Consider the following 12,030-nt stretch of genomic DNA (forward strand, 5'->3'; position numbering starts at 1 on the left):
CTGTGCTACATTGGAGAGGCATTTAGTAGAATGGTGTAGATTGAGTGGCTGTGGAATGGCAGAGTGGAATAGCATATAATAGAGTAGTATACAGTGGAATGACGTAGACTGGAGTGGTGTACAGTGGTGCAGGGTAAAATGGAATGCCATACACTGGAGGGGCAGAGTGGAGTTGCACCTACATGCATATATTGTAAGAGTAGATCGGAGTGGCTTACAGTGGAGTGGTGTACACTGTAGGGGCATGCAGTGGAATATCAGAGTGGGGCGGTGTACAGTGATAAGGCGTACACTTGTGTGGTGTAAGGTGGAATGGAGTACATTGGAGTGGGATAAAGTGAAATTAACATTCAGTGGAGTGGAGGTGTGTACAGTGAAATAGCGTAGAGCCTAGTGTTGTACACTGGAGTGGCATACATTATAGTAGCAAAGAGTGGAATAGAGTAGAGTGGCAGAGTGTAGTGATGTATAACTGAGTGGCATATGGATGCAGATGAAATTGGGGAGGAATGTAGAATAAGATGTGAAAAGTAATGCAAGACAGATTTGCACTGCCTTGCGTTTATCCAGATTTACCAACCAACGCAGGAGCATGCATAGTTTCCTTGTGTTTCTCTTTAAATCTCCGAAGTATTGCATGGGCCATGCATAATGCATGGGTAATGCAATACAATAATAAATGAAGGTGTCAGTGATATATTGTGCCATGGAATGCCGTGCTACTTTTACAGTATGCAGTCGTATACAGCGATGTGAAGGCATATAATGTTTTCCCACAATCTGACTATTTTGAGTTAGGGCCTTTTAGAAAGGTAACTAGTAGGATTTTTTCTTTTCACCAACTATTACCACTTTATTAAGGTGTTTATAGGTACAAGATAATTTTCATTGTATACTGTTTTTGTTTTTTTTTAAACCTTTTAAACATTTATGGTGTGACATAGTCCACAATAGTTTGAAAGTATTAAACAAAATTATTTTTCCTACCCATTACCACTTTAATTAAAAGATAACAGGTAGAGAAAATTTTTAAAACCTTCTAATTACCTGTATTTTACTTCCTAACACAGAAAATAGCCAAATACAGCCCTTAACTTTTGTAAAGGCGGCCATTAGCCAGTGTCTTGTCTTCAGCATGTAGCATGGTACGTTACCAAAATTACAGCAAAACTACTTTGACAACAGATATAATATCACTAAGTTTTATGCCCTTATAACTTTAAAAATACTTACCTCTAACCCAAAAAGGATCATCTGCACACCGTAATGTATAATCCTGCCAAATTTAATCCAAATCAGACTGGACGTTTGGCAGCTACGTCCAATACATAAAGTCTATGGAAAATGCATAGGGGACAAAATGTGTTTTAGAAGCACCCCCTCCCCCTTCTTTGTGCCCCTTTGACCAATCACCGCAAAATTTTCCATCATCTGCCAATGAAGAAGGAAGAATAGATCTGGAAAGTGTGATCTGTCAAATGGGAGCAAAGCTATTAAGAGCTGAAAATCTGAGGAATTCCTATATCTGGTAACCCTAGCTATAACTACAGGGTAGCTACTGCCACTCTGTAATGTCTATAAAATGTTACCCTATAATCATTGGTTCATAAAGTAGTGCTGCAGATACACAGTGTAGGAAGTTGGCTCTGTATGTGCTATTTCAAAGTAAGGAATAGCATGCACAGAGTCCAAGGGTTCCCCTTAGAGGTAAAATAGTGGTAAAAAATAGATAATACTAATGCTCTATTTTGTGGTAGTGTGGTCGAGCAGTAGGCTTATCCAAGGAGTAGTGTTAAGCATTTGTTGTACATACACATAGACAATAAATGAGGTACACACACTCAGAGACAAATCCAGCCAATAGGTTTTGTATAGAAATATATCTTTTCTTAGTTTATTTTAAGAACCACAGGTTCAAATTTAACATGTAATATCTTGTTTGAAAGGTATTGCAGGTAAGTACATTAGGAACTTTGAATCGTTTCAATTGCATGTATACTTTTCAAGTTATTCACAAATAGCTATTTTAAAAGTGGACACTTAGTGCAATTTTCACAGTTCCTGGGGGAGGTAAGTTTTTGTTAGTTTTACCAGGTAAGTAAGACACTTACAGGGTTCAGTTCTTGGTCCAAGGTAGCCCACTGTTGGGGGTTCAGAGCAACCCCAAAGTTACCACACCAGCAGCTCAGGGCCGGTCAGGTGCAGAGTTCAAAGTGGTGCCCAAAACGCATAGGCTTCAATGGAGAGAAGGGGGTGCCCTGGTTCCGGTCTGCTTGCAGGTAAGTACCCGCGTCTTCGGAGGGCAGACCAGGGGGGTTTTGTAGGGCACCGGGGGGGACACAAGCCCACACAGAAATTTCACCCTCAGCGGCGCGGGGGCGGCCGGGTGCAGTGTTAGAACAAGCGTCGGGTTCGCAATGGAAGTCAAGGAGAGATCAAGGGATCTCTTCAGCGCTGCAGGCAGGCAAGGGGGGGCTTCCTCGGGGAAACCTCCACTTGGGCACGGGAGAGGGACTCCTGGGGGTCACTTCTGCAGTGAAAGTCCGGTCCTTCAGGTCCTGGGGGCTGCGGGTGCAGGGTCTTTTCCAGGCGTCGGGACTTAGGTTTCAGAGAGTCGCGGTCAGGGGAAGCCTCGGGATTCCCTCTGCAGGCGGCGCTGTGAGGGCTCAGGGGGGACAGGTTTTGGTACTCACAGTCGTAGAGTAGTCCGGGGGTCCTCCCTGAGGTGTTGGTTCTCCACCAGCCGAGTCGGGGTCGCCGGGTGCAGTGTTGCAAGTCTCACGCTACTTGCGGGGAGATTGCAGGGTTCTTTAAAGCTGCTCCTTTGGATAAAGTTGCAGTCTTTTTGGAGCAGGTCCGCTGTCCTCGGGAGTTTCTTGTCGTCGTCGAAGCAGGGCAGTCCTCAGAGGATGCAGAGGTCGCTGGTCCCTTTGGAAGGCGTCGCTGGAGCAGAGTTCTTTGGAAGGCAGGAGACAGGCCGGTGAGTTTCTGGAGCCAAGGCAGTTGTTGTCTTCTGGTCTTCCTCTGCAGGGGTTTTCAGCTAGGCAGTCCTTCTTGTTGTTGCAGGAATCTAATTTTCTAGGGTTCAGGGTAGCCCTTAAATACTAAATTTAAGGGCGTGTTTAGGTCTGGGGGGTTAGTAGCCAATGGCTACTAGCCCTGAGGGTGAGTACACCCTCTTTGTGCCTCCTCCCAAGGGGAGGGGGTCACATCCCTAATCCTATTGGGGGAATCCTCCATCTGCAAGATGGAGGATTTCTAAAAGTTAGAGTCACCTCAGCTCAGGACACCTTAGAGGCTGTCCTGACTGGCCAGTGACTCCTCCTTGTTATTCTCATTATTTTCTCCGGCCTTGCCGCCAAAAGTGGGGGCCGGGCCGGAGGGGGCTGGCAACTCCACTAGCTGGAGTGTCCTGCGGTGCTGTGACAAAGGGGTGAGCCTTTGAGGCTCACCGCCAGGTGTTACAGCTCCTGCCTGGGGGAGGTGTTAGCATCTCCACCCAGTGCAGGCTTTGTTACTGGCCTCAGAGTGACAAAGGCACTCTCCCCATGGGGCCAGCAACATGTCTCTAGTGTGGCAGGCTGCTGGAACTAGTCAGCCTACACAGACAGTCGGTTAAGTTTCAGGGGACACCTCTAAGGTGCCCTCTGGGGTGTATTTTGCAATAAAATGTACACTGGCATCAGTGTGCATTTATTGTGCTGAGAAGTTTGATACCAAACTTCCCAGTTTTCAGTGTAGCCATTATGGTGCTGTGGAGTTCGTGCAAAACAGACTCCCAGACCATATACTCCTATGGCTACCCTGCACTTACAATGTCTAAGGTTTTGTTTAGACACTGTAGGGGTACCCTGCTCATGCACTGGTACCCGCACCTATGGTATAGTGCACCCTGCCTTAGGGCTGTAAGGCCTGCTAGAGGGGTGGCTGACCTATACTTGCATAGGCAGTGAGAGGCTGGCATGGCACCCTGAGGGGAGTGCCATGTCGACTTACTCGTTTTGTTCTCACTAGCACACACAAGGTGGCAAGCAGTGTGTCTGTGCTGAGTGAGAGGTCTCCAGGGTGGCATAAGACATGCTGCAGCCCTTAGAGACCTTCCTTGGCATCAGGGCCCTTGGTACTAGAAGTACCAGTTACAAGGGACTTATCTGGATGCCAGGGTCTGCCAATTGTGGATACAAAAGTACAGGTTAGGGAAAGAACACTGGTGCTGGGGCCTGGTTAGCAGGCCTCAGCACACTTTCAATTGTAAACATAGCATCAGCAAAGGCAAAAAGTCAGGGGGCAACCATGCCAAGGAGGCATTTCCTTACACACAGCAATACTTCTCTTCATACTCCTGAGATCCAGTTTTGGGCCCAGATGTTTGCACCCTGCCCTTTCTTCAAAGACTTTTGAGGCACAAAACCTATTGCGACTCCACCCTCCCGCAACATCTAACCCGGACCATTTTTCTGCTTAACAATAAAGTACTTTAAGTAGGGTCAAGTGTCCTTTATTTTCTCCAGCATCCCCTCAACCTGTGGCCCAAATAGAGGTTCGCCATCACAGGGCAGGGTGATTAGATTCTGCTGGACCCTCCAGCTTGAAACCTGAAATATGGGGACTGGGTTGGAGTCTAATAAGATTACTGGTGTTAATATTGCAGGATGCCAAGTCTGCCGTGTCGAGGGTGCAGCAAATGATGTCATTTGATATAGTGTTGCCCTTTATGACTTTAGTCTCCCCCTTCTTTCTGAACTCCAATGGAAATGCTTGATTAGCTCTTGCATATCATCCCACTGTGCCGTGTCATGGCAGGTGAGGTGTCCCACAGTTAGCTTTTCTCTTGTGGTTGGCAGCCCCTACCACCACTCTTTTGCCGGCACATTCAAGCTTCTTGCTCTCCTTATCAGACAGGAGTATCGCTCATGGCTCAAGCAGAAGTCTGCTTGCACGCAGTGTTGACGACCAGTCAGGTGGGACATGATCCCTGAGGCAGGCAAGGTAATTGAGAGAAAGCTTATATTTCTTCTCGAACTCTTGGTGGAACCACCCTGGCTTGCTCTGGCTCTTTGGAGGTGTCATGGGCCTTTAACAATGATTTCAGCATGAGCAAGAACTGTACTGTCCATTTGGACTTTGAGAGTGTCTCTATGAGGAAATTAACATCCTCTGGGAGAACATGCATATTCACCCATTGGATCACCTCGTGGTATGACGTGGTGTAATCCGGAAAAGATGTTCTAACAGGGTAGTAGAACAGATATGGTCCCTCCAGGTGTTCAACATCATAGTCATCCCACAGGTCGTCTGTGGGCCCTGGCTCAAAAGGTGCTTCATAAAGGTCAGTTGGGAAGAAGAGACTACGGGACTACAAGACTAAGGAGATCCCTATGGTGAGTTTGGATGCAGTGGAGATGTAGAAGGTGATGGCGGGGAGTGGAAAAGAGTGCCTCTGGACTCCGCAACAGTTGGCGGAAGTGGAAAGCCCGAAGGGCCAGTGTCCTCACCTTCCTCAATGCCAAGAGGGGGCTGTTCTTCAAAGAGGTCAGCCTTGTTGTATGAGGATTGCAATTGCATCTTCTGATATGCCAAATGCACCCACCTGTATCAGAAGGCCTTCTTTGACCAGAATGTGAGGCAGGCTTTGCATATTTGTGCCATGGTCTGAGAGGCAGAGATTACAGACCTTGTGACAGTTGAACCAAGGGTACTTCACCTGGCTCTGGGTAGTGCTGAAAGAGCATCAATCAGTTCCATCACCCTTTGCGCATTCTAAACAAAGACGATGAAGGGGCAACCAGTTCTGAAATGGACCATGGCAGTTAGGAGTTCAACAGATGTAGAGGTGCCACCAAGAAGAGCACAGACAACAACTGCTTTTCCCCCCAATAGTAGGTGTGACATTTGACCATGAGAGCCCAAATGTACCATGGGAAACACAGCAAGTCTCAGAGCTCCCTTGTTACATGTCCATAAACTGATGGCAGAAAAAAAAAAAAAAAAAGAAAAAAAAGAAAAAAAATCAATCTAACAATTTTGATTCAAGGAGAGGAACTTCATTGCTATGTGCAAAGCTTGAGGCTAAGCATTTTGGGGTATTTCAAAATATGAGTAATATGAATGTAAAGCATATTAACTAATTCAACTATATTCTACTTTCATAATGAAACTATTTAAATATGGGTCAAAACAAAATAAAGGCATGACATTTCATAAATCAAGACAGACTATATACAGACACCATATCTGAGGTAAGCTAAGGACAACTGACATTGAAATGAGAAAAATATCCCACTTTCACAGTAAGTCACACAATTTCACAATGTAAAAAACTTACAATAAACAAACCCTATTCCCACCACAACCAACCACCACTAACAAGATAGACTACCAAACAATGGTTCCTCAAGTTTGATAGATGGCCTTCCCAGATCCACACAAGGGGTGCCAAAAGAGATGTGTAGCAAATGAGATAAGTATGGTGGATAGCGATATACAAATACAAGTCACAGGATACAAACAGTTTGTGGCTGAAGCATTTGTTTTGTTGTGGGTATGTGATTATGTCTTGGTAGACTCACTTTGCTTTTCAGTCTTTTTTTTTTTTTTTTTTTTTTTTAAGTAAGACAGTTTCTATCTGATTGCAATGATATGGTTTGTATAAAGATATGTAATTTCCAAAGTAGGTTGGCTATTCGCTAACACTTGCAGATTGAAAAAGTCAACAACTACCTAGAAGAGGACTTTTCAAGTTAGTTGTTGGTGCATGCTGAAAGAAATAATGGCTCAACATGCATGTGCACTAACTGATACAATAGTGGAAACCTACTGCTTGCTTCTAAGTCAAGAAGAAAGTCAGTGAATCGTGTTATCAATAAACATGATGGCCTGAGAAAGACTGTCTGATTAAAGGGCCAGGTCTCTGGCAGACCATTAATAGTAAGGTCCTCTTGGAAGAAAAGACAAATTAAGAAAAAGTTGCATGATTGACAAGGGCAGCCTAAATATTAATCCTAAACTCCATAATTAGTTCTTTTAAATTCAATTTAATGTGTGAGAACATCTGAAAATGGCACCCTTCCTGAGTAGTTTGTTTTACAGCATATAGGACAACAGGTGAAACAGTATTTTCAATTTAATCTTACCTTGCAGAACATGGCATTCAAATATACTTTAAGTAAAAACAACAATAACATCAAGTTTGCACTCCTAAAACTTCAATAATGGTTTTGCTGTACAATGACGAGTATAAGGAAAAATGTGAATTATGTCAACAATAAACAATTCTTGCAGATCAAATCAGTAAGATGGTTTATGAAAAATTACCATTAAGCGATTACTATCGACTTTGTTGGAGAATTTATTTTCATATCAATCAATGTTCTTTACTTTGAGTGAATTGCTTTGCACTACACATTCAATTGATCTTATAAACATACATCTACTGTAATATTACAAAAGATAGTGTACAAAGCAGATACACAGCAAAAGAGCATGTGAGTTTAACTGTAACTGAGCAAGCAATAAAAAGAAACTTGTACTTTACACTTTCTGGAAGGACTACCACCTCAATGTGCATTAGTGCATTTAGAGCTTTTCACTATAGGAAAACATAACATGTTCCACTTGTGACACATGAAATGGGTTTGCATAAATATTGCTTCTTTTCAAAGATTACCTTTTTGTTTGCTGGGAAAGTCACCTTTTTATTTAGGTACAATAATCATAGATAGACAAGTATGAACATTGCCCTGTCATAAACTGGCTCCAACAATTAAAAAAAAAAAAAAAAAAAAAACATACATGTGAAAACATTTATTAAACTCCTCTACAAAGAATGGATTTTATCTATACAGCAAGCATACATGAGGAAGAAGGCAGCACCCTGAAATGGCTTTAAAAAAACTGACCAAAGTGGATCATTTATATAAAAAAAAAAAAAAAAGTATCTTAAATGATAACAGACCATCCCTGAACTGCTCAATCTGAACTGCTGACTTTTAGATGAGATACTTTTTTCATTTAAAAATGTAACAAATTTAAAACCTTGTTATATTAAAGAAGTCTGTAGTATAGTCCTGAATGTGTAGAAAGAGCGGAACCAATTTACAAACAGATTAAAAAAATAAATACCACTCCAGCAGAGGTTCATATGTCAAACTTTCTATAAAAATTAAAAAGAAACTAAGTATCCACCTGGGGCTGTATTGTAATTCTACTCTTATGAGTGGTCATTCGTATGAAAGTACATGCCAGAACAATTTATCAGTCTATCACTTAAGACCGAATTCGGAGTCCAATTTTGCAAAAGATCTGTATTTCATTTTACTAGACTAAATCATTCTTTTGTATGAGCCTTTGAGGGGTTTATTCAGTTTGGGAAAGGTGTGTAAAACATACAAGACTGATAGACAGAGGACTGAAGAGGGCTTTCCTACGGCAACCACCCTCAATTTTGTTACCAAAAACAGACAGCCATGTATGTGTCTTTATAGACAGGTCCCATATAACCACAGAGTTTAAGTCTACCAATTTCTAGGGCAGATTTTTCCTTTTTTGTTGATTTCTTGGTGAGTTCTTAAGAACTTCTCTCAATCGGAGGTAAAGTCCGGTAGATTCTGCCATATTATCATACTCAAATGGTGTTATACCAACTGCAAATTTACTTCTGTCAGGAACAATGACATTTGATGATTCCGCATCTGTTGTGGTTTCCCCTGGGTCATTTTTCTGTCCATTTTCTGCACAAACTTTTGTTTCAGAACCATTCTCTGCTGTTAACTCAGAATCTGGATTAGAAGCAGTTTCTTCATCCATTATGCTATGTAAAAATTGCTCTATTTTAGGATTATGTTTAGGAAGTTCAGTTTTGTATACCTGAATGCACACACCAGGAACTTGTTTAACTGCCATTGTTTCCTCAGATGATGGTCTTCCATCTGGAGCACTGTCCAAATCGCTTCTACCTGAGGAAGATGCAACAGAATTTACAGTGACAGGCGTATCAGCAGGAGCATCAGAATCACTGTTTGTACTCTCAGACTGCTCTAGCGCAGCCCAAATCAACCGCTGCTGTTCCTCAAGTTCTTCTATAGTTAAGGTATCGTCATCCATTTCACTTGACTTTGACTGGGATATTAAACTTGGTCGATCATATGCATTAGGAGAGTCAGCAGGAGTCAAAGGTGGAGTGCCTTTGGGAAGAGGTGGGGGAGTGGGAGTTGGTGGGGGACGGGGAGTAAAGTTAGGAGGAGTGGACGGAGGTGTTCCTCGTGGTAAAGGTGGAGGAGATGCAATAAATGGAGATCCAGGAGGCAGCGGTGGCTGAAACCGAAAACCTCCACAGGACTGAGAAGTATGAGGCCCCTCCACATCTAAAATTTAGGAGAATGGTATGATTAATAATGTAAGTTGTAATTCATTATTACCAATACCTTCAAGCAATTACCCCAACAGTTATTAGTATAAAATACTGTGACCATTTCAAAAGTATGAATTTCACGATGTTGATGGATTTTTTTTCTTCCATATCAATGGAACGAATTATTCCTGACCTAATGTCAGCGCAAATGTAGGCACCATTTCACCAAACTCTGACAGCATGCCCATTCATTTTTAAATGAAGTTTCAATTCCAATTTATTGGAAACAAAGACACCACATTAAGGGTTATACAGGTTTGACTAAGCACAAACAAGCATGTGCACATGCAGGCATGACAAATTACAGTCAGACTAAAATATTAAGGGTTTGGTGTACAACGGTATTTTGTGGTTAAGACTGCAATTTGCAAAAGTTTTGCAGATACAAAATGGCGTTTTACAATGTATATAAGCCATTCTTACGAGCTGGAAAAAGTTTGCCCAGCTCATAAAGGAATGTTAGCGACTTTCCAAATCAGAAATAGAAATGTGTGGGGGTAAATCTGGTGCGATCTCTAATTTGTGAGTCATAATGGAATGTACAAATGGATTGTGATCACAACTGCTATTACAAGCCATTGATAAGTTACTGATCTCAGAGTTAAGTGAGGTAATTTATTTACAAGAAAGAAGCTTCTACTTAAGCAATCATGTGCCAACCTCGGGGGTGGGACGGGCAGGGTCTGGGAAGTTTTAAGGAGAACCTCACTATCTTTCAAACAAGTAAACATCATTTTACAGCAGAATCCATCATTTTTAAGGGTCAGGGGCTCCTTTAAAAAAAATCTGACATGCTAGGAAAGCAAATTCAGGGATGGAGGTCTGCTCTCCGCAGGACTGCATCCAGAAGATCACAGTCATTTGTAGGATGTAATAATTAGCTTGTGTATGGTACTAGACAGATGACAGTAGAAAGGAAAAGATTAGATAAGCAGTGCAGTCAAGTTTACATTTAAGTGACACATCATAAATTGCTTTAATTTATTTGTTTTCATTTATAACTTGAATGCACCCAAAGAGTGCGCACAAACGTATACACCGATTGCTTGTACACAAACTTTCAAATGACAAACACATTAACTCTGTTTTGAACTAAAGTACAAATTACTTACCTTCGGTAACAAAATATCTGGTAGAAACTGTAAGGAAATGCCTCCTTGGCATGGTTACCCCCTAACCTTTTGCCTTTGCTGATGCTAAGTTATGATTGAAAGTGTGCTGGGACTCTGCTAACCAGGCCCCAGCACCAGTGTTCTTTCCCTAAACTTTACCTTTGTCTCCACAATTGGCACAACCCTGGAACTCAGGTAAGTCCCTTGTAACTGGTACCCCTGGTACCAAGGGCCCTGATACCAGGGAAGGTCTTTAAGGGCTGCAGCATGTCTTTTGCCACCCTGGGGACCCCTCACTCAGCACATGCACACTGCCTCACAGCTTGTATGTGCTGGTGGGGAGAAAATGACTAAGTCGACATGGCACTCTCCTCAGAGTGCCATTCCAACCTCACACTGCCTGTGGCATAGGTAAGTCACCACTCTAGTAGGCCTTACAGCCCTAAGGCAGGGTGCACTATACCACAGGTGAGGGCATATGTGCATGCGCACTATGCCCCTAGAGTGTCTAAGCAAAACCATAGACATTGTAGGTGCAGGGTAGCCTTAAGAGTATATGGTCTGGGAGTTTGTCAAACCAGAACTCCACAGTTCTATGATGGCTACACTGAAATCTGGGAAGTTTGGTATCAAACTTCTCAGCACAATAAATGCACACTGATGCCAGTGTGCAATTTACTGTAACATGCACTCAGAGGACATCTCCGAGATGCACCCTGTATACCAATCCGACTTCTAGTGTGGGGCTGACCAGTTTCTGCCCGAATGGGGAGAGTGCCTTTGTCACTCTGTGGCCAGGAACAAAGTCTGCACTGGGTGGAGGTGCTTCACATCTCCCCCTGCAGGAACTGTAACACCTGGCGTTGAGCCTCAAAGGCTCACCCCCTTTGTTACAGCACCCCAGGGCATCCCAGATAGTGGAGATACCCACCCCACCAGCCACTGCCCCCACTTTTGGCGGCAAGGCTGGAGGAGATAATGAGAAAAACAAGGAGTCACCACCCACCAGTCAGGACAGCCCCTAAGGTGCCCTGAGCTGAGGTGACCCCTGCCTTTAGAAATCCTCCATCTTAGTTTTGGAGGATTCCCTCAATAGGATTAGGGATGTGCCCCCTTCCCACAGGAAGGAGGCACAAAGAGGGTGTAGCTGCCCTCCAGGACAGTAGCCACTGGCTACTGCCCTCCCAGACCTAAACACACCCCTAAATCTAGTATTTAGGGGCACCCCAGAACCCAGGAAATCAGATTCCTGCAACCTTAACTACAAAGAAGGAAGGCTGAACTACAAGCCTGCAGAGACGACGGACGATGATAACTGCTTTGGCCCCAGCCCTACCGGCCTGTCTCCAGAGTCGAAAACCTGCAACCAGCGACGCATCCAACAGGGACCCGCGACCTCTGAAGCCTCATAGGACTGCCCTGACCCCCAGGACCAAGAAACTCCCGTGAGCAGCGGCTCTGCTCAACAACAGACACATCTTTGCAACAAAGAAGCAACTTTAAAAAGAC

The 12,030-nt window shown here is 43.4% G+C and overlaps 1 protein-coding gene across 2 annotated transcripts in view; it reads right to left on the reverse strand.

The window, feature by feature from the left end:
- Positions 1-7,332: 7,332 nt before the first annotated feature.
- Positions 7,333-12,030, reverse strand: part of ZCCHC8 (zinc finger CCHC-type containing 8) — a 233,637-nt gene continuing 228,939 nt past the window's right edge. The window contains exon 14 of one of the 2 annotated variants that reach the window (XM_069214952.1): positions 7,333-9,362. In XM_069214952.1, the coding sequence (XP_069071053.1) occupies positions 8,524-9,362 (839 nt within the window). In that variant the 3' untranslated portion in view covers positions 7,333-8,523. The remainder of the gene's footprint in view (positions 9,363-12,030) is intronic. The other variant, XM_069214953.1, reaches the window with a different exon arrangement.

This window comes from Pleurodeles waltl, chromosome 11, assembly GCF_031143425.1.
Source record: "Pleurodeles waltl isolate 20211129_DDA chromosome 11, aPleWal1.hap1.20221129, whole genome shotgun sequence".
Classification (NCBI taxonomy): Eukaryota; Metazoa; Chordata; class Amphibia; order Caudata; family Salamandridae; genus Pleurodeles; species Pleurodeles waltl.